The 23,421-nt window shown below is 44.4% G+C and overlaps 1 protein-coding gene across 4 annotated transcripts in view; it reads right to left on the reverse strand.

The window, feature by feature from the left end:
• The window catches only part of LOC138759032 (signal-transducing adaptor protein 1-like), a 53,974-nt gene that overhangs the window by 19,486 nt on the left and 11,067 nt on the right, over positions 1 to 23,421 (reverse strand). For 3 of the 4 annotated variants that reach the window (XM_069928821.1, XM_069928822.1, XM_069928820.1), the window contains exon 1: positions 10,680 to 10,825. The exons of the other annotated variant lie outside the window; for it this stretch is intronic. In XM_069928821.1, coding sequence (XP_069784922.1) covers positions 10,680 to 10,769 — 90 coding nt within the window. In that variant the 5' untranslated portion in view covers positions 10,770 to 10,825. Of the gene's footprint in view, positions 1 to 10,679; positions 10,826 to 23,421 lie in introns of those variants that run through there. 4 annotated transcript variants of the gene reach the window in all.

Below are 23,421 nucleotides of genomic sequence, written 5' to 3' on the forward strand. Positions count from 1 at the left end.
GGTCAATACACATGTGAACTTGATGTCCAATTTTCTGTCCCCTTATATGGAATGGGTCAACTCTTCCTGGGGTGTGGGTCATAGTTGCCAATCACCCTTTAGTGCTTTTATGCTGAGTAGTCAAGTATGAATAACACAGAGATAGACACACAGAGACTGATCTTCAATAAGGGTGGCACCAAAAGAATAGTGGTTAGCTCAACATTATTAAAGCACCAGCAACCTGGTTCAAATCTGACAGTTTTCAAGGAACTTGTATGTTTTCTACATCTCTGCAGTTTTCCTCCCATCCTCCAAAAACTTACAGGGTATGTAGGTCAATTGGTGTATTTAGGCTCGTGGGCTGGAAGGGCCTGTTAACATGTCCAAAGAGATCATTGTTGATGGGACTGAGAAAAAATTCCCACTCATACGTAACCCTGCCTCCTCAAACCACAAATCCATTATGTCAGGATCCATCAAATAATAAATGAGAATGAAATGTCCAATTTAATTTGCTCCATCCATACTTGCAGTGGTAAATTGCACCACTTCAATTAATGGCAACCAATTCAGACTAGTCAAGTCTATCGTCATCTGATTGTACAAGTATAACCCGACGATGGTGTTCTCCAGTCCTCTGTACAAAACACACAGACACACAACCAGGCATAACACACAAGACAAGCAATACATATGCAGGATAAGTATTTCATCTGTACAAATAAATAAATTTCATGAATATGAGAATCTCAAATGGTTAGTGCAAGCAGTATGATCATACACTGGGTGTTAATTGAGCCATGAAGCTTAGTTTTTTTTTGAGATTTGTTTCCTTTCTTCCAGATGACCATCACACATTTATATCACTCATGAAAGACAGTGCAAATATTGTAGCATCCAAATCAATCTGAAAGAGAAATTTGGTTCCCAACCCAACATTGGTCAAACCAGAATTTCATTTTTGCAACAGGTAGACAAAAGAGCTCCTTCCTCCTTTGCTAAGAGTTGCCCATTCACATTGGAAAAAAACTAGGCCACCATGAGCTTCTTTATAGTGTTCTTGACCTCTATTCAAGAGGAAGCATAGTCTACATGTCTTGGAGACATTAGGACAAGTACTCCAATGGAAGAGGCATAGAAGGATACAGTCCCAATGATGGCAAATGGGATTAGTTTGAGAGGCAAAAAGGTTAGCATGGACATGGGCTGAACAACCTGGTTAAATATGGTTTATGTATATAGAGCAGCTGTTCTCAACCTTTTATCGGCCATTTCCCCCATCCACCCCCACCACCAAGGTCTTTGACTCCCTTCCCTGTGAAGCAATCACGTTTTAGTTTCATCTGTACTTACCTACTACATAAACATTGTTTATGTTACACAAGGTGAAAACAAGGTACTAAAGTGTGCTGTGGCCCCCAGGAGGAGCCCCTTTTGAGAGAGAATAATTAAACAGTTGCACCCATAACCTTTGCAACTGAACTATGTCCCCTAGTTTAGTATTTTAATTCCCCTTGCAATAAATAATGACATTAGCTTCCTAATTACCTGCCATCTTTGCAAACTTGCCTTTTGCCCCTGGACTTTGTGTCTGAGCTCAGCTATATTTTTACTATTTAGATAATATGCTTTTTTTCCCCCTGCCAAAATACATTTCAGAAAACCACTGGATTGTTAAAAATACCCATCTGGTTCACTAATGCCCTTCAGGGAAAAATAAAATCTGCTGCCGCCTTTAGCTGCCACATCAATGCAGACAATAATGGCGCTGACTGTTAATCATCTTCTGAAAGAGCCCAGTAATCCACTCAGTTCAGTGGGGATTACAGATGGGCAATAAATCGCAGGTTTAACAACATCCACATCTTGTAAGTGAATAAATGAGAAAGATATTCCTTCCAGTAGAAATTCACTATGAGTATCAATTAATGAGTATATTTTGGCCAACTTAAATGCCATTCATTACCTCAGGCACTCCAACTAGTTCTATCATGTTTCAATCAAGAAGGAAACAAATCTGACCAAATTAACATTTTTTTAATTCATCGGATCAACATCCAAATTCTGCCAGCTTTACGAAACGCAGAGAGGGTGGTTTTTCCAATTGCAATGATTGATAAATCTTGGGTTGGAATTTGCATTTGGCCAGAGATAGGTTAGCTGGCTTGTCATTTGAATGGAGTTTGACCCTTATGTAAATCATGTTAGCAAGTAGCATTACTCTTCTTCTTTGGGTTGGCTTCGCGGACAAAGATTTATGGAGGGGTAACGTCCACGTCAGCTGCAGGCTCATTTGTGGCTGACAAGTCCGATGCGGGACAGGCAGACACGGTTGCAAGGGAAAATTGGGGTTGGGTGTTTCCTCCTATTGAGCTGCATTCTGTCCTGGGTTTACTCGGGCACTCAAGTTTATTGACAAGAAGGCTTTCATTTCCCCCACCACCCCCCCCCCCCCCCTCCATCTTTAACAGCCTGCTAATGTTGGTTTAAAGAACAGTTATGATTTTACCTGCAGGAAACAAATCTCAAAAAAAAAAAGTCTTCATCTCATTATCATTCCACCCAGGTGAAGAGTTATAAACCCTTGTTGTTGCCAGTGCAAAGGTTGTAGGGTCAAAATTTAGTTCAGGTGACAGAGTAACTTTGGCCTTTTCTGTTGAGACTGGGATCAACAATATTTATTCTAAGCACATCCAATCATGGTTCAGAATTTAAAGTGCAGAGACTTCAGTCGTCATATCTTCACATGCAATCAAATTTTTTTTAAAGAAAGCAAAGGAAATAAATTTGTATCACACATATCAGTCTCTGAATGAATGAACCAAGAGGTGCGACTTTACTACCTCACATGCCGGAAGTTCCATTGGTCCGAATTAGCCACAGCAACTTGCTCACATATTGATAGATTGATGTCTACCATGCAGGAGAGAAATTCATCCCAACCTTGCACTTGTCACATGAGAGGGCAGTTTCTTGCTATTTTGCACCCTCCTACCTATTGAGAACTGGTTTCCAACTTGACATCTGTGCAATTACTAGTATTTTGTTCACATCTTTCCTGATTTAATCACTCATTATTTACTTGATGAATCCAAGTTGGCTGTCATAACAATTTTATATCATACGAATAGTGAAGAAATACTGGAGATGAAGGAAAAATAATTAAAATAACAGAAATCACAATTTTCAGGAAACAGCTGGAGGATCCAGAGCTCCACAAGTAAGGAAAATAGTCCACAGAGTTTCTAAAATTATGAAGGTGTTTTTAAGGAAAATGTTGCCACTTGAAGAGGGGGTGAAACTCAAGCACCAATAATCACCAAGACATTGAATAAAGTATTTAATATTTAATAAAAATAAACATTGAATAAAATAAACAAATAAAATTAAAAAATAAACATTTAATATTTAATAAAAATAAACATTGATGCAAATAGAATTATTTTTTAAAAAATAGAAAACGAGAAAGAGAATACAAACCAGCCCTCATCAAGAGGTCAGCAGCGGAGAGGGACACAAACTTAAAATTCCTGGGTGTCAATATCTCCAAGGATCTACCCTGGAGCCTTCATTTGACGCAATCATGACGAAGGCCCACCCGCGGCTACACTTTGAAGTGTTGGAGGAGATTTGGTACGTCACCGAACACTCAATCTTCTACAGGTGGATCGTGGAGAGCATTCTGTCTGGTTATATCAATGTCTGGTATGGCTCAGGACAAGAAAAAAACTCCCGAGGGTGGTTACCTCAGTCTGCGACATCATAGGCACCAGACCACACCACTGAGGTCATCTAGCTTCAAGGAGCCCACACCCTGCCCATGCCCTCTTCACTCTGCTACCAGGGAAAAAAGGTACAGGAGCCTAAAGACAAGCACCCAGTGGTTCAAGGGCAGCATCTTCCCCTAGGTCATCAGATTCCTGAATAATCAATGAACCAAAGACTGTGCACTTTTCATGCACTATTTTGTTTTGGGAAAAAAGGTGCTTTTTTTGAAATATTTGCACGATGATGCTGCCACAAAACCATGAATTTCATGACTTGTTCATGATAATAAATTCTGAAATTGATGCTTTTAAGAAGAATCTATGCAAGTATTAAAAGGGGAAAGGAAAAGCAGGAGATTCAGATAGGATCAGACAGTGGTTCCCAACCCATTTGCCTCAATAACCTACACAGGCAATTTGCAAAGTATAATGTGGGCCCTGCCCACACAACTAATTTCCCCACAGTGTACACAAAAGAGTCTTGTAAATGACAGCAATACAAATCATTGTTCTGTACCATTTCTAATCCTAGTCAATCAAATGTCCGCCAAGCACAATTTGATGACCATACTAAAGGGCGTTAACCTACCAAACAGTTTTAGTACTCTAACACTCGGGCATTAATCTTTGCTACATTTGGAATGCCACGTTAACATGGACAATCTGGTTGGCAATGCCTAGATTCTGAAAATAAACAAATGGTTCTATCAGTTCATCCACCAGCAGCCACTGACATGAACCCATGCTGATAATCCAAAACATATGGCAAGCTCAGTGCCCCACACCCAACAAGAAACCATCTCACACCATATCCATGCATGGAATTTGTATGCCAAAAGTTAAAAACACCTCAATGGCTGAAAAAGTTAGAAATACCCAGCATATTCTGTAGAGAGGAAAACATTCTTCTTCCAGATGTTTTGACCAAAGGCATTGAAATGTTAGTAGACAGGAAGGAAGACTGCAGATGCTGGAGAACTAGAGCAACACACAAATTGCTGGAGGAATAGAGCTGGTCAGGAAGCATCCATGAAAGTCAATAGACAGTCAACTTTTGGGCAAACCCTTTCATCAGGAATAGCAAGTGTTAGCTCTCTGGTTTTTCAGTACCGAGGTGACTGCCTCAGTCCAACATTTTCCTGTATTTCTAATTTTCAGCATCTGCGCTTTCTGATGTGCCATGTGACCACTGCCTGGTGAATTGTTTATTGCAAACTTGTGTTAATTTCTTAGAAGCTTTCAATATTACTGTCTGGCACCAACATTAGATGCTGGAAGAGCAAAGTGGATGCAGATGAATGCTCCCTTTCTCGACACAATAGACTTGCAACTGCTCCAATGTGACATTTCTCTCACTACTGCCATCTTGTTCACATTAAAGTCGTAAACTCTGTATCGATTATCATGTACCAGGGAAGTGCCTTTCGGCTGTTCAAGTGTCACATCAAAACTAATTGGAAACCTTTTCAAGATCAAGTTCTGCATGATTTCTCCGAGCCGCCCACAGCAAAGACCATCATTCTATGCATTTACATTCCAGAGTTGAAAAGCTAATTTCCAGCATACTGTGCAGTCCTGGGTGGTGGTGATGTGGGGAGGGTGGGGGGGGTTGGCATCAGCATCAGGAAGTAGAGTTCTTACAGTAACTTGAGTTCTAGTACTGTAAACATCCTAACTTCTGGTCAAGTATTATCTAAAAAATCTTGTCAATCCGGATATGCAGATCTTCAAAATAATAAACAAAGAACCTGAGATGGAACTGATTTCAGGTGTTTCAAGGTTGTCATGAGAAATAAGGAGTAATTTCATGCAGATAAATTTCCTTTTTAATTTTGTAAACACATTTTGTTCACACTGCTTCATTTCAATAATGTCCTTTGACCAACACCATCCTGTCGACCCTGCTTCTAGTGAAGAAGCGTGGAATTAAGTCACAGTCCAGTAAGACCCTGCCTCGGTGACACAGACTGACATTTTATTGAGGCACCTGCAAGCTCACACCAAGACACAAGAGCAACTTGTCCGTGAACTACTCTTTGCCAGACGATGCCGCTTTAGTTGCCCATTCAGAGCCAGCTCTTCAGCGCTTGACGTCCTGTTTTACGGAAACTGCCAAAATGTTTGGCCTGGAAGTCAGCCTGAAGAAAACTGAGGTCCTCCATCAGCCAGCCCCCCCACATCTCCATCGGGCACACAAAACTCAAAACGGTCAACCAGTTTACCTATCTCGGCTGCACCATTTCATCGGATGCAAGGATCGACAACGAGATAGACAACAGACTCGCCAAGGCAAATAGCGCCTTTGGAAGACTTACACAAAAGAGTCTAGAAAAACAACCAACTGAAAAACCACAAAGATTAGCATATACAGAGCCGTTGTCATACCCACACTGCTGTTTGGCTCCGAATCATGGGTCCTCTACCGGCATCACCTACGGCTCCTAGAACGCTTCCACTAGCATTGTCTCCGCTCCATCCTCAACATTCATTGGAGCGACTTCATCCCTAACATCGAAGTACTCGAGATGGCAGAGGCCGACAGCATCGAATCCACGCTGCTGAAGATCCAACTGCGCTGGGTGGGTCACGTCTCCAGAATGGAGGACCATCGCCTTCCCAAGATCGTGTTATATGGCGAGCTCTCCACTGGCCACTGTGACAGAGGTGCACCAAAGAGGTACAAGGACTGCCTAAAGAAATCTCTTGGTGCCTGCCACATTGACCACCGCCAGTGGGCTGATATCGCCTCAAACCGTGCATCTTGGCACCTCAGTTTGGCGGGCAGCAACCTCCTTTGAAGAAGACCGCAGAGCCCACCTCACTGACAAAAGACAAAGGAGGAAAAACCCAACCCCAACCAACCAATTTTCCCCTCCAACCGTGTCTGCCTGACCCGCATCGGACTTGTCAGCTACAAACGAGCCTGCAGCTGACGTGGACATTTACCCCTCCATAAATCTTCGTCTGCGAAGCCAAGCCAAAGAGAAAGAAAGAAGAAAAAAAAGACTGCAATTGTTGAAAAAATACTCAAGTCATTGCAGAAGTAAATTTTCCTAAAATTACAAGCTGAGTATTTACTCTTCATAATTTTTTGTGACCTTCTGAATCATGTCTGCAATTAACTGAAACCAAAACACTTGTAACAGCATTCAACAGCCCAACATCCTGAAAGCAATGCTCAAACTTTCTCCTTAATTTATTCTCTTTGTGCTAGACATTTGATATTGCAATTTAAAGTGGTACATTGTGCCCACTATTTCAAAACCCGATTGGTTAAATTCTATCCTAACTTGTCTTCTAAATGCAAAACTGAAGATGGTTATTATATCATATGTTTTGATCAAGTCCTTCTGTTGTCAATTATTGGGAAGGTGCATTTCGTACACCATCTCCTTTTATTGCCTCGTTTGGAATATGCGGGCCCAATGATTCAATATCAAATTCTTCACAATCCCATGTCGTAGCTTGTGCTTCCCTGATGACCAGAAGGGCCACACGAATGAAATGGAAACATGCTGTCCCTCCCACTCACACTAAATGGCTGTCTTATTTGAAAAAAAAATTAGATCCTCCACTATCATAATGAATGTAAACATGATTTCTTTATGGGGTTCTTAATTATTGCCCAAATTTGCAAGCGTAAGTAATTTTTGATTCTTAACTCATTGTTTATTTTTCTCTTCATTACCAGATAGTGGACTATGTATTTTACCAACAGCCTCCGTAGGTTGGCGGAGGGGGGGAAAAAAAAGGACAAAGTTCTTTTTTCTCCTTTTTGCATGATTTTAAATAGCAGATTGTCATTTTGTTATTAGTATCATAAATTTGATTTTTGTTCTATTCATGTTTATTTACTAAACTAATAAAAATATTGAAAAGTAAAATTATTCCCTGTCTACTGCCAACCACTAGGTCAAAATGAATTAAGAAATAATTATTGGCATTAAATTCATTCCAGACCTGACAAGATAATGTTTAATTGAGTCAATATCTGAGGCTTCTCCCCACCCAAGTTCTAGACTTGTAGAAAGATTGTGGAAGCCAATAAATATTTACAAATCAGAGTACACTAGAGAATTTTCTGTAGAAATATACACTATAATTATAACCTGTGTGTGAGCTAGCAGGCATGACTTGTCTGGGAATGAAAGGATCGCATTTTTGAGGACTCTGACTATACTCCTTGGAGTTCAGAAAAATGGTGGGGGGGGGGGGGCGGTGGGAAAGTGAAGAGTCATCATAGAAGCATTTTGAATGCAGAAGGGACCGAGCAGAGGAGATGTGGAAAAGTTGTTTCCTATGGTAAGGGTGTTGAGGGCAATAGGATTGAAGGGTGTCAATTTAAAACAGAGTGGAATTTCTTAAGCCAGAGAGTAGGGATCCACTGGAATTTGCTGCCACGGACAGGTTGGAGGCCAAGTTGTTGGGTATATTTAAGACAGAAATTGTTACCCTGATTATTTGGATACCTATCAAAGATTATGGAGGAGTGGGGCTGAGTGGGTGAATGGATAGAATGGCAGAGCAGACAGAATGGCCTACTTCTGCTCCTATGTTGGACAACAAAGAAACCTGCCTGCAATACAAAGCTATACCAACTGTTGTTTTACCATTTTGTCCTTCAAAACAGGAATGATATCCCCACCCAAGATGAAGCTTAAAAAAAATTCAAATCACAAATCCTATCTAACCAACACCAATTAACAAAATTAGTAGGGTAATGAACTGCATTACCAAGACAGAAAAAAAACAAGCGCAATCATCTGCTCCAAGAGGCCATTTGACTGGCCATCTTTATTGCCAGCCCTGAGAGTCCTCCAGATTTTGTACTACAATCACAGCATCTGCAGACTTTTGTATTTCACTCAGTTCCATTCTCCCACTCATTTCCCTTCCACACAAGCACTCCTTTTAAAACTATTTACTGCTAACCAAGTGGCAATTTACAGCAATCAAACTACATTCAATTTATTGTCATGTAGTAAGTGTCATATTACACAAAATTGCCTTTTGTCTGCTGCGAGGCAGACAGATTTGCTATTGATAGGAATTGCCTGAGATGCCTCTTGCAGCCAGAGAAAGAGAAGCAAAAGAGAATTCACCCCCCCCCCCCCACCCTACAGAGTCACCGAAGTCACCTTTATCACTCACAGTCTAGTCCAAACCATTGGCAACTCAAGCTCCAGACCAGAGCCTGCAATACAATTAGGAATCTTTCAGCACCCTCTCACATATTAGTTCAGATATCTGGTACCCTTTCGGTCAGTTTCAAACTAGTCTTCTGGGTTAACCGCAGTCTCCAACAACCCATATGGGTTCCCTCGCCTCGAGTCACCAACAGCCCACAGCTTGCATGGGTCCCTGAGCCACAAAACCCCCTCACTGATCCACTGCACCATGGCCACCCTCCAGTGGGTCAGCTCTTCTTTCTCCTAATGGGTGGGGGGGGGGGGGGGGGAAAAGAAAGGGAGGGTGGTCTCCCCATTTTCTGGTACCCCATGCCGGTCCTCAGCTTCCCTAGAGTCTGCATCCCCTCGTGGCTGCTCCCATCTCACTATCCTACCAGTATGTCTTTAGGATGTGGGGAGAGGGAGAGCAAGGCAGTCATGGAGAGAACAGGCAACGCCAGACAGAGAATACTGAAGGTCAAGATAAAATCTGAGCTACTGGAGTGTCTAGGAAGTAGCACATATGCAGTGCCACCATTCCTCTTTTACTGGGACTCTTCACTGTGGGGGGGGGGTAGCATTTACATTAATATGTTAGTGTTCCAGAGATTCAAGTTAAAACCCCACAACTATGACAAACTTTGATACATTAATGGGTCAACAAGCCAGCAATGCCACATTTTCCCCACCACCACCCCCCCTCCAAAAAAGTTTCTGTCATGTTCCATACCAAGTACTAGGAGACTGACAAACTGCAAGCTGAAAAATAAAGTTTTTTTTTTGTTAAACCTAGAAAAGGGACACAAGATATAACCAAGTGGCTTTAAAAAACCTGCAACAATCTGTTTAACTCCAAGTTGCAAGCTGAAAAAAAAAGTTTTTTTTTGTTAAACCTAGAAAAGGGACACAAGATATAACCAAGTGGCTTTAAAAAACCTGCAACAATCTGTTTAACTCCAAGCTGCAAGCTGAAAAAAAAAGTTTTTTTTTGTTAAACCTAGAAAAGGGACACAAGATATAACCAAGTGGCTTTAAAAAACCTGCAACAACCTGTTTAACTCCAACAGGTAAATGTCACTTTTGGTGGAACAGACCCCACCCCCCACCCAAACCCTTTCCTTCAGTCAAAAAAAACTTTGAACTGGTTATCGAAAAGGCTCAGAATGCTTCAGGGACTTTTGATATTGGTATTGCTAAACCTAAATATTTGTTTTCGTTGATGAAGTGTCTTGTCAGGCCACAATCCCTCCCAACTGTGCATAAACAACCGAGTTTCCAAGGCAGGGTTGTTTGCACTCTTGCCAAAACTTGGCGTTAAAAGAGAAACTATGCATTAAAGTCTGCAGACGCCGTAGCAGAAGTTTAAAAAATCCACAAGGTTGAAGCTCAGCAGGTCAGTGAACTTCAAGATGAGGTCACCTTTATTGCTGGAGGTGGGATGTGGATGGAAAGACTGAAAACCACTTTGCAAAGGGTCAATGGCATTTTTTTTTCCTGATGCAAAATATTTCAGTAACAATTGGGTCTCGAGCAGTGGTTCTCAACCTGCCCTCTCACGTCCCACCTTCTGCAATCCCTGAGAGCCTAGGGATGACTGAAGGAGAGAACCACTGGCCTCAACGTTGGCCAGGTATCATTATTAAAAGAGAAACTGCAGCAATGTCGTGATCGAGGAAGAAGGAGTTGCAACACACGCCTGTCAATACTTTAAGGAATACATTGCAGAAATTGGGATGATTTTTAAATCATTCAGTGCATTTACCTTGCTTTTGGTCTCCTGCTTTTGTAAATAACCGTCGTAGTACCCGGGGACCAGGAGAGCCCTGTGCCTGGCTGGTCGCGGAGATGCCATGCCCGCAGGTTCGGAGAGCCGCTGGAAACTCGACTACCTGCTCTCCCTGGGAGGCTTCGACGTATAAATGTGCGTGTCTGTGGCCCGGGGGTGGAATGCGACCGAAAGTGACCCCGCCCCTCGCCAGCACTGATTGGACCGGGAACTGGTTACATCTCCCTACGTGAACCTGGACACCTTGCAGTGTTGCAACATCCAGGACAAGGTTGTGCAGGTGATCCCACTTCCTTGCCCTCCTTCGATCGCCTGGCTCTTTTTTATTTAAACTGAGCAACGCCGCGTTGAATTTGCTTTCTCAGCTTCACAGAACTCCCTTCGGACAGGGGAAGGACGTTTCCTCGGGGTGGAGTAGAACACTCCTGAGGGAGTTTCTCCCATTGCTTACCCTACTGCCCTCCACCTCCCGCAGGTGTCTGCTTCAAGTTCAGATTTATTGTCAGAGAACCTACATGCAACCCTGAGATTCTTGACCTGCACCTTTATCACCTCTGGGGCCCTTCCCTCACCCCCCACCCCCCCCATCACCACTTGATCTTAGTCTTGGTACTTCCTCCAGCAATTCTTAATGAGGGGCTCAAGGCCGAAACATTGGTTACGCCTCTTTATCTTTAGCCACTTTCAGATGACCACAAATTGTACTCCTGCGCAGCTGTCGGGTGGCCATCTGAAACCGGAAAAGCCGGTCTACTTGCCTGACCTTCTCCAGGAGTTCTAATATCCTGCTTCCAGTATCGTCTGTTGCAGCTTAAAGTGGCCGGGCTGATGAGGGCGGGCTGATGACGTCATCAGCCGTCGACTCCTGGTTCGAATGGTGAGTCGGGCGAACGAGGGGGAGAGACCGGCAGTGCGAGTCAAGTCATGCCTGAGTTGTTTGTCGGGCATGCTTTGACGCGCTGTTAATAACGTCAAGGCAGCGTGGGTGGGACTAGGCCACTGTCCCGAATAGCCGGCTTTCTCAGCTAGCAGTCAGCTGGCACGTTTAAGTGCCAGAAACCTGTCCATTCTGTGGCCACCTAAATGTGCCAGCTGAACTCCGCTCGCCGCATCTGCAGGCACAATCTTCCTCGGAACACCTAAAAGCGGATTTTGCTACATCAAGTGCACTGGTGAGTTTCTCCAGCTTTGTGATTTTACTTTCACGACCGTGTCTGCAGACTTTTGTGTTTTACTCACGTTGGTACGGTTGGCCCTAGGAGTCACGTCTCCAGAATGGAGGACCATCGCCTTCCCAAGATCGTGTTATATGGCGAGCTCTCCACTGGCCACCGTGACAGAGGTGCACCAAAGAAAAGGTACAAGGACTGCCTAAAGAAATCTCTTGGTGCCTGCCACATTGACCACCGCCAGTGCCACATTGACCACCGCCAGTGGGCTGATAACGCCTCAAACCGTGCATCTTGGCGCCTCACAGTTTGGCGGGCAGCAACCTCCTTTGAAGAAGACCGCAGAGCCTACCTCACTGACAAAAGGCAAAGGAGGAAAAACCCAACACCCAACCCCAACCCACCAATTTTCCCCTGCAGCCGCTGCAATCGTGTCTGCCTGTCCCGCATCGGACTTGTCAGCCACAAACGAGCCTGCAGCTGACGTGGACTTTTTACCCCCTCCATAAATCTTCGTCCGCGAAGCCAAGCCAAAGAAGAAGAAGAAGACGGTTGGCGAGCGGTTAGCGCCTTTACAGCACCAGCGATTGGAACCGGATCTGGGTTTGAATCCTGTGCTGTCTGTAAGGAGTTTGTACATTTGCTCCATGTCTGCGTGAGTTTTCTCTGGGGACTCGAGTTTCCTCCCACCCTTCAAAACATGCCGGGGAGTAGGTAAATCGGGCGGCAAGAACTCCTAGGGCCAAATTAGCCTTTTTCAGTTCTGTATGTCTAAATAAATAAAACTGTGCAATCAGTTCGAGGGATGCCTACCCTGAAGAAATTCCCCTTTGGAAGTTTTGTGGGATTCTTTCTCACTATCCCCGATCTGTAATCCCCGCTGCTGTAATCCATTTTATTTTCCTTATATTCCCATCATGGGCTTCCAGGCTGTGCCACTCATCTATAGCGGGGTGGGCAACCTAAGGCCCATAGGCCGGATCCACAACCCCACATTTAGCAGTCGGCGCGAGCCCTTTAACGTGGAGAGTGGCGACATTTGCTTGGAGAGAGCCGTTTAACCGACAGCAACCCCTCCCCAACGCATTGTCCCACATTTGCCGGCTGCACTGAGACAGCGGGTTATGGCCATGGCGCAGGGGTCTTCATCCACCTTCAGGTTCCCAGCTAGTTTGGCTACTACCGCGGCTGGAGAACGGAGGGGAGACAGTCAGGTTGATTCTGACCCAGATACAGGAGCCGACAGTGATTTATTTTAACAATTCAAAATAAAATGCAAACCTTTAAATGATCATTTGTTATTAAAATATTGATTTTCTTTTAACAGCATCCACTGGTAAGTACCAGATTTGGGGGGCCATCTGCCCTCCACCTCCCGCGCTTTCTGTCTGCTTCAAATTCAGATTTATTGTCAGTGTACCTACATGACATGACATGCAACCCTTAGATTCTTAACCTGTATCGCTCAAAATCACGTTTTAGGTGGAAGTGAAAACACAAAGTTGGAGAAACTCAGCTGTTCAAACAGTGTCCTTTATATAGCAAAGGTAAAAATACATAACCGATGTTTCAGGCTTGAGCCCTTCATCAAGGTATTTACCTTGATTTTATAAACCTAGCTAAGGTTCCCCCCTTGACTTCCTTTGCTGCAGGGAAAATATCCCAACCCATTCAGTCCTCCTTATAATCCAAGCCTTTTACAGTGTTGTGAATAATAATTTTGAGTCCATATACCTAATGACTAATGACTTAACTATTTGATATATATGGTGTGTGGTTCGTGTGTTCTACACAATCCATTTTTATGCTCTTTTCTCAATTTTTAGCTCTGCCCTGATGAGTAGAGGTCACATTCTGAGAGTCATTGAGCCATAGAGAGAATCAGCAGACCCATGTAAACTATCCATCTACAATAATCCTACAATCGTCAACTCTCCCGCATCAATTTCTCCCCCACTGCCCCCACCCGCCCCACCTTCACTGGCCCAGCTCTCGTTCAGATTGTACCACTCACCTAGATACTAGTGATAATTTAAAGTGACCCTATCACCCCATATGCTTTTAGGAAGTGGGAGAACAGACATACGGACCCTTCTGGCCCATGAGACTGTGCTACCAAATTACAATCAAATGACCTACAAAACCAGGTACGTTTTGAACTGTGGGAAGCAACTGGAACCCTAGGAGGAAACCCATGTACAAGCACCAGGTTCGAATGCTCTGGCGCTGTAAGAGTGTTGCACTAACCATTACGCTAACCGTTGCCTTGTTAGCATAGCACAAATTAGGAAATGAGAAATGGTGAATAATCATTTAAGTAGCAATAAGGTCAGACTTTAATCTATAATAGCATTGCACTAACTGCTAACTAGAACATGAAGGAAGCTGAAAGGTCTCACGGAGAACATATGCGAACACCACAGGGGTGAACCTGAGTCTCTAGTGCTCGAAGAGATATGCCAGGTCAAAAATAATTGTTTATCCTCCATGAATGGCAGATGCAATCATAGTGACCAATTATGTGAACAGACTAATTGCCAAAGGATGGTTGGCTGAGAGCATTGGGAGTGGATTGCATGTGTTTATAGTGAAGATATAAACGCCGCATTTAAAGGATCTTCCAGAGCAGTGTGTAAGTGCATTAAGGATATCCAAGAGAACAAAGTTCAAGTAAGTATGTGTTTTAAAAAAATTATAAATTTAGACATGCAGCACAGTAACAGGCTCTTCCTGCCCACAAGGCCAGGCTGACCAAATTCCCCAATTGACCTACAACTCCTGTACATTTTAGAGGGTCGCCGGAAACCAGAGCACCCGGAGGAAACCAATGCAATGCAGACATGAGGGGAACATACAAACTCCTTACAGACACCGCCAGATTCGAGCATGGGTCGCTGGCGCTGTAATACCATTGCGCTAACCCCTACACTGACCGGCCCACCCAATGAAAGCCAATCGATTGAAACCCTAAACTAAAACCAGAAAATGCTGGAAATAGTCAGCAGGTCAGGCACATCTGTGGGAAGAGAACAAGAGTCAATAATTCAGGTCAGAGACCCTTCAGAGCTCTTATTTTAGCTTTCGGGCATCGTTTTGATTTATTTTTCGCGGACACAGATCTGAACAATGGCAAGCATCTAGCAGGAAGAGGAGTAAACAAACTAGACAGCCTGAGGAATTGATGAAAATGTTGGTCATCTTGGCGGTTCTGAAGAAAGACTAAAGCATGGAGCTCAGTGATAATTTAAGGTGATTCTGAATAGGTCAGTAGATGACGTAACGGGTTACTTGCCAGGGATAAAGTACAAAGCCCAGAGTATTGTAAGCTGAGAAAATCAACATCACGTGAGATCTGCAGGAAGTTGTCCTCATGTACCAAGTATTTGGAGTAAAATGTTAACAACAATTTTTGCAGCAAGCTACGGATAAATTGCCTCAGGGTCCGCAATTGCTGCAAAAAAGCCGCAGACAAGGAAAATCTTTGCATACTTGAGGGAAATGTCATCCACGTCATGCCAGATTTGGACAACGTGACTTTGTGTCAAAGGAAATGATTTATTGACATCTGAGAGTAGTTGAAAACAGTGTTCACAAAGGAAATTGATATAATCGTTAGAGCCTAAAGCAGAATTGAGTTCCAGTTATTTCTCAGCATGATCCAAACACTCCACCCGAACTGCCACATTAGTCACTCCATCTCGTCAACTATTAATGAAAGAAATACTCGGGAAGTGGGGGAAAGATCAGTAAGGAGATCTGTGCACGTAAAGCCTCTAGAGCAGGGGTGGCCAACCTTTTACTTTTACATTTTTAATTTAGACATACTGCACAGTAACAGGCCATTTCGGCCTATGTGTCCGTGGCGCCCAATTAACCTACACTCCTGGTATGTACATATAGCCTGAAATGGCCTGTTACCGTGCTATTTGTCTAAATTAAAGATTAAAAATTGAAAGATTGGCCACCCCTGCTCTAGAGTCATTCTGTTTGGTTTAACATGACACTAAAGGGACAGGTGAGGACTAGGTCTGATGTCCTTCTCACCAAGGGAATGTGCACGCATCCCCTTTCTTGTGGCCACTGTCTGGCTTGCCAGGCAGGAGGTCACTGCAAATGGCCTCTCCTACATTATGCATCTAGTTAGTGTCCCCCATTTTCACTGAGTTTGCTACGTCATAGCACGACCAATTGTCCGGCGATATAACTGGATGGGTAGGCTGGTCTCGTTAGCCTTGGTTGGCAGCCAGCCTAAGAGAAGGAAAACTCTGATTTCAAACCAGGGCAGAAGGGGCTCATTAGCCTTGTCAGGCCATCCATGTAGGAGAAGGACATGCCGGCATAACACCTATGACCCGACGGCTTGTCTGTCACCATCCCAGGTTGCTAGGATGTGGCAGATAAACCCCGGGCAGGGCCAGTACCGTGCACATTGCACTCCAGCTAACAAATCCATTGCACAAGCTCAAAGGACATGCCTACGTCTTCGATCCTTCCTTGATCTTCATTCACGTAGGCAAGCCATGGTGAAAAGGATACTAAAACTTGCTTGCAATGGAACTAGGGTTGTGATTAGCTATGTAAGACTGTGTCCATGAGGAGCTTACCAGAAGTGAGAAAAATTAAATAAAAGGTAGTGTTAGCATTGGTTCCAGGGATGGTAGAGGGCTCAATCCTGGCATTGGTAAATCTTTGGATCTGTGGAAAGATTTAAAAGAGAAATATAGCTGATATTGAAAGAGAATGCAGGGAGAGCAGAGTAGACTGATTGTATTTTATGAGAGGAGAGGATCTGCTAGGATCTCACTCAACCTCACCATAATTCACTGGTGCATCTTTATATATTTGTACACAACTTGATACATGATGTGCAGCCAGCTCTATCTTCAAATGCACCAAGGACACTACGGCAATGGGCCGGGAATCAAATAACAACGAGATGAAATACAGGATGGATGGCATAGTTGGCATAGCAGTTAGTGCAACACCTTTACAGCGCCAGCAACTGGGACCGGACCAAGCTTTGAATCCTGTGCTGCTTGTACATTCTGCGTGGGTTTTCTCTGGGGGCTGTGGTTTCCTCCTACTGTTCAAAAACGTACTGGGGATGTAGGTTAATGGAATCTAAAATGGGCAGCACAGACTTGTGGGCCAAAATGGCCCATTACCGTGCTGTATGTATGAATTTTAAAACATTTTTTAAGAAGAGATTTCAAGTCTAGTGGCATGGTACATGTTAACAACCTCTCTCTCAACGTCAATAAGATGAAGAAATTATCATTGACTTCAGTAGATGGGGTAGAAACCATTCCTCTGTTCATTAATGAATCTGAGGTGGAAAGAGTAGATATTTCATGTTCTTCGGAATAAACGTCTCCAATTACCTGACTTGGTACAAACACATTGATGTGATGGTCAAGAAAGTGCACCCATACCTCTACTTTCTTTGAAGACAAAGGAAATTCAGCATGTCTGCCCCCACCCCCTTCTTGTTCAACCACTTCTATAGGTGTACCATCAAAAGCATACTTGCTGGATACATCCCAGCGCAGTAAAGGAGCTATACTGCTCAAGATCAGAAAGTGGTGAATCCTGGTCAGAACATAATACAAACTTCCCTCTGCATCACTGCTACAACATACTAGGCCCTTTCAAACTGCTGTGTAAAATGGGGTCAACCGGGAAATTTGCCTGGTTAGCGTCCCAGTTAGATGGCAGTTAGAAAGGGTCTGAATCCAGTCAACCCCGTCGGAATCCAACTGAGTCCCTGACCTACCTCAGAGGTAGTCAGGGAACCCAGTTAAACTTACCTAGGTGGTGTCCACAGGCGATTTGAAAACGAAGATGGCCGACCCGCTTATTCCGGTGATGTCAGCGCTTGCGCGCGTCCGTCCGTCCGTCACCGGGCAGCCGGCATCCAAACATCCGGTGAGTACGTGATGCGTCATTGCGGGGGCGGGATCCCCCCCTGCAATTTAAAAGGTGCTCCCAGCACCTTTGTCCCAGTAATCGCTCCTGGGTACTCAGCTGCTGCGGTTTGAAAGAGGCTACTGAAAGGGCCATCATACCATGAGCACTCACACTTCTCCCTACTCCTCCTTACGTGTGAAATCAAGCACCAGCAGGTGTAAAGGCAGGTTCTTCTCCATCACTATCCTGTCTCCTGAATGAACCCTAATACATTGCCATCATGCTGTCCTCACTTAGTGCTAAATGATACTTTCTTCACTGCAACTCCATACACTTTAATCGTGCTCTTCTACTGATACAGTTGTATAAATGCTAGCAATAACCTGTGAGACTTGCAGAAGAACCCTTTTCGCTCTACTAGTGTATCAATATTAATATTTTGGGAGAATTTATAAGATTTAGAGTAGGTCACATACATTCACACATTTTAAAACAGATCTTATTTGAAAGACTGAAGAAATAGGAAGATCTCTTGGAGAATTTAAGCACCTTTCACAAGTAGGTGTTAATTGAACTGACTTCATAAAATGCTTGAGCATTGTCTTGCTGGAGTCATGCTGTCTATCAGTTCTTCTTTGGCTTGGCTTCGCGGACGAAGATTTATGGAGGGGGTAAAAAGTCCACGTCAGCTGCAGGCTCGTTTGTGGCTGACCAGTCCGATGCGGGACAGGCAGACACGATTGCAGCGGTTGCAAGGGAAAATTGGTTGGTTGGGGTTGGGTGTTGGGTTTTTCCTCCTTTGCCTTTTGTCAGTGAGGTGGGCTCTGCGGTCTTCTTCAAAGGAGGCTGCTGCCCGCCAAACTGTGAGGCGCCAAGATGCACGGTTTGAGGCGTTATCAGCCCACTGGCGGTGGTCAATGTGGCAGGCACCAAGAGATTTCTTTAGGCAGTCCTTGTACCTTTTCTTTGGTGCACCTCTGTCACGGTGGCCAGTGGAGAGCTCGCCATATAATACGATCTTGGGAAGGCGATGGTCCTCCATTCTGGAGACGTGACCCATCCAGCGCAGCTGGATCTTCAGCAGCGTGGACTCGATGCTGTCGACCTCTGCCATCTCGAGTACCTCGACGTTAGGGGTGTGAGCGCTCCAATGGATGTTGAGGATGGAGCGGAGACAACGCTGGTGGAAGCGTTCTAGGAGCCGTAGGTGGTGCCGGTAGAGGACCCATGATTCGGAGCCGAACAGGAGTGTGGGTATGACAACGGCTCTGTATACGCTTATCTTTGTGAGGTTTTTCAGTTGGTTGTTTTTCCAGACTCTTTTGTGTAGTCTTCCAAAGGCGCTATTTGCCTTGGCGAGTCTGTTGTCTATCTCATTGTCGATCCTTGCATCTGATGAAATGGTGCAGCCGAGATAGGTAAACTGGTTGACCGTTTTGAGTTTTGTGTGCCCGATGGAGATGTGGGGGGGCTGGTAGTCATGGTGGGGAGCTGGCTGATGGAGGACCTCAGTTTTCTTCAGGCTGACTTCCAGGCCAAACATTTTGGCAGTTTCCGCAAAGCAGGACGTCAAGCGCTGAAGAGCTGGCTCTGAATGGGCAACTAAAGCGGCATCATCTGCAAAGAGTAGTTCACGGACAAGTTTCTCATGTGTCTTGGTGTGAGCTTGCAGGCGCCTCAGATTGAAGAGACTGCCATCCGTGCGGTACCGGATGTAAACAGCGTCTTCATTGTTGGGGTCTTTCATGGCTTGGTTCAGCATCATGCTGAAGAAGATTGAAAAGAGGGTTGGTGCGAGAACACAGCCTTGCTTCACGCCATTGTTAATGGAGAAGGGTTCAGAGAGCTCATTGCTGTATCTGACCCGACCTTGTTGGTTTTCGTGCAGTTGGATAATCATGTTGAGGAACTTTGGGGGACATCCGATGCGCTCTAGTATTTGCCAAAGCCCTTTCCTGCTCACGGTGTCGAAGGCTTTGGTGAGGTCAACAAAGGTGATGTAGAGTCCTTTGTTTTGTTCTCTACACTTTTCTTGGAGCTGTCTGAGGGCAAAGACCATGTCAGTGGTTCCTCTGTTAGCGCGAAAGCCGCACTGTGATTCTGGGAGAATATTCTCAGCGACACTAGGTATTATTCTATTTAGTAGAATCCTAGCGAAGATTTTGCCTGCAATGGAGAGCAACGTGATTCCCCTGTAGTTTGAGCAGTCTGATTTCTCGCCTTTGTTTTTGTACAGGGTGATGATGGTGGCATCACGAAGATCCTGAGGCAGTTTACCTTGGTCCCAACAAAGCTTGAAAAACTCATGCAGTTTGGCATGCAGAGTTTTGCCGCCAGCCTTCCAGACTTCTGGGGGGATTCCATCCATACCTGCTGCTTTGCCACTTTTCAGTTGTTCGATTGCCTTATATGTCTCATCCAGGGTGGGAACCTCATCCAGCTCTAGCCTTAGGGGCTGTTGAGGGAGCTGGAGCAGGGCGGAATCTTGGACTGAGCGGTTGGTACTGAAAAGAGATTGGAAGTGTTCTGACCATCGGTTGAGGATGGAGATCTTGTCGCTGAGGAGGACTTTGCCGTCTGAGCTGCGCAGCGGGCTTTGGACTTGGGGTGAGGGGCCGTACACAGCCTTTAGAGCCTCGTAGAAACCCCTGAAGTCGCCAATGTCCGCGCTGAGCTGTGTTCGTTTGGCGAGGCTAGTCCACCACTCATTTTGGATCTCCCGGAGTTTGCGCTGAAGATGGCTGCATGCGCGACGGAAGGCTTGTTTCTTCTCTGGACAGGACGGCTTTGTAAGGTGAGCCTGGTGGGCAGCTCGCTTCTTTGCCAGCAGCTCCTGGATTTCCTGGCTGTTTTCGTCAAACCAGTCCTTGTTTTTCCTGGAGGAGAAGCCCAGTACCTCTTCAGTGGATTGCAGTATGGTAGTCTTCAACTGATCCCAGAGGGTTTCAGGGGACGGGTCCGTGAGGCGGGTTGCAACGTCGAGCTTTGCTTTGAGGTTTGCCTGGAAGTTTCCTCTCGCTTCGTCTGACTGCAGTTTTCCAACATTGAACCTCTTTCTGGGGGCTTTATTGTTCCTGGGCTTTGGCTTGAAGTGAAGGTTGAGCTTGCAGCGAACCAGCCGGTGGTCAGTGTGGCATTCCGCGCTAGGCATGACCCTGGTGTGGAGCACATCTTGTTTGTCACTTTCTCGCACCAGGATGTAGTCCAGGAGGTGCCAGTGTTTGGATCGGGGATGCATCCAGGTGGTCTTAAGGCTGTCCCTCTGCTGAAAAAGGGTGTTTGTAATGACAAGCCGCTGTTCTGCGCAGAGCTCCAACAGGAGGCGCCCATTGTCGTTGCACTTGCCGACGCCATGCTTGCCCAGGATTCCTGGCCAGGTTTCTGAGTCTTTGCCGACACGAGCGTTGAAGTCGCCCAGGATGACAACCTTGTCGGCTGTAGGGGTACGTTGGATGAGGTTGCGCAGGTCGGTGTAGAACTTGTTCTTTTCTGCTGGTTCCGCCTGGAGGGTTGGAGCATAGACACTGATGAGGGTGATGTGACGCTTGTTTTGAAGTGGGAGTCGCATGGACATGATTCGGTCCGAGAGGCCTGTCGGAAGGTTTTCGAGTTTGGAGGCAATGAAGCTCTTGACCATGAAGCCTACACCAGATAGGCGTCGTTCATCCGAAGGCTTGCCAGACCAGTAGAGTGTGTAGCCCGCGCCGCGTTCTTGGAAGCTGCCTACATCTGCCAGGCGGACTTCACTGAGAGCGGCTATGTCGATGTCAAGTCTGAGGAGTTCATGTGCAATGAGGGCAGACCGACGTTCAGGTCGATGGCTGTCAGTCTTATCTAGCATGGTTCTGATGTTCCAGCATGCTAGCTTGAGTTTGTGAGCATCTTTTGAGGGGGAGGACGTGGAGGGGGAGGACGTGGAGGGGGAGGACGTGGAGGGGGAGGACGTGGAGGGGGAGGACGTGGACCTGTCCTCGGGCCTGCGCAAAGGAGCTTTTAGGTGGAGTGCAGTGCGCGCAGTAAAGGGTGGGGCCAGTACTGTCTATCAGTACTCCTTCTGCAAAGTGCTCACAGAAAGGTCAATTCTGGATTGGTTTACCTAACAACTTGAGAAGAAGCAAAAAAGAACTGGAGAAGGTGGGGGTTTTGCAAGACATGAGTCACATGCTTTTCACTGGCGGGGCAGTTGGAAAAGAGAGAGAGTTGAATTAACAGCTCAGTCAGTCAGTCAGTGTGTGGGACACTGACAAGTAACTGAAAAGTACAATCTAGGAAAAACTGTTTGAAACTGATGAAAGCAAGTTCTAGAGCAGTAGATGGCTGGAAGTGCTATCTGTCTGATCTTTCTCTTGAAATAGAGGAAGGAATGGAACTCTGTGGTCGCTTGAAGAAAGAGGTTACCATCTGGAAGACTCTGATGGGGCAAGTTTCATCAGCGAGACCCTGAGGTGACTTATGGTGGTACCTCAGTTGTGGAAATCCTGGAGCAGCAAGTATCTCTCTCTGCAAACCCTACAAGAACCTTCCTGAGCAGTAAACATTTACCTTTTCAACCAGTGAACTTTATACATGTTAAATTCTGTGTACAGTATGGTGATTGCCTGCAACCAGAGAACTTGGAAGAAGGAGAAGTGAGATTGAACTGTGAACCAAATAACTTTTCTTAAATCCACAAACCCACATTACATATGTGTGCTGAGAAATAGAAGGGGGTAATTTGGGTTAGTATAGAGTATAGTATAAGAATAGAGTTAAGGCAAAGTTTGATTCTATTTTCATGTTTGAAGTTGATTAAAAATAACTTTTGTTATTTTGTTAAACTTTTGTTAAAATAACTTTGGTGAATATCTATTGCTGCTGGGATTTGGGCTCGTAACACTAGGCATGATGTGTCAAATAAACTTAAACAAGTTACAAGAGTTTTTCTGAGGGTTGTTTTTGTTCCTTTGATGAATTACAAAGGAAATATGGTATTAGTGGAAATTCTATATTTGTATATTATCAATTAAGATCTTTTGTAAAACAGTTATGTGGTCGACATATGATTTTATTACCTGAATCTAGTTTTGAAGAATATGTACTTTCAATACCAAAAAAGGGATATATATCTGATTTGTATTGTATTTTACAAGAAATTGATAGTAAAAAAGACTGGGATAAAGATAAGTTGAAATGGGAAAAAGATTTAGGATATAAAATAGCTGAAGAAGCTTGGATGGAAATTTGTCAGAATAGTATTCGGAAATTAATTAATGCTAGATTAGCGATGATTAATTATAATTTTATTCATCAGCTATATTTAACGCCGGAGAAATTTAAAAAATTTGGTCTTAGTAAGTTGGATTCTTGTTTTTGATGTGATCAGACGGCCAATACATTTTTGCATACTGTTTGGCTTTGTGATCAATTGCAACAGTTTTGGAAAGGTATTCAATCTATTTTTAACAGTTTATATAATATCCATCTTGTATTAGATCCCGATATATTTTTATTAGGGAACATGCAATCATTAATTGATTTAGGTTTAGAGGATTATCAGATTTCCTTTATCTATTTAGCTTTAGTCGTAGCTAAGAAATGTATAGCACTTACTTGGAAAGATAAAAATATACTAGCTTTAGATAAGTGGTATTTGGAGATGAAAT

The sequence above is a fragment of the Narcine bancroftii genome, chromosome 3, assembly GCF_036971445.1.
Source record: "Narcine bancroftii isolate sNarBan1 chromosome 3, sNarBan1.hap1, whole genome shotgun sequence".
Taxonomy (NCBI): Eukaryota; Metazoa; Chordata; class Chondrichthyes; order Torpediniformes; family Narcinidae; genus Narcine; species Narcine bancroftii.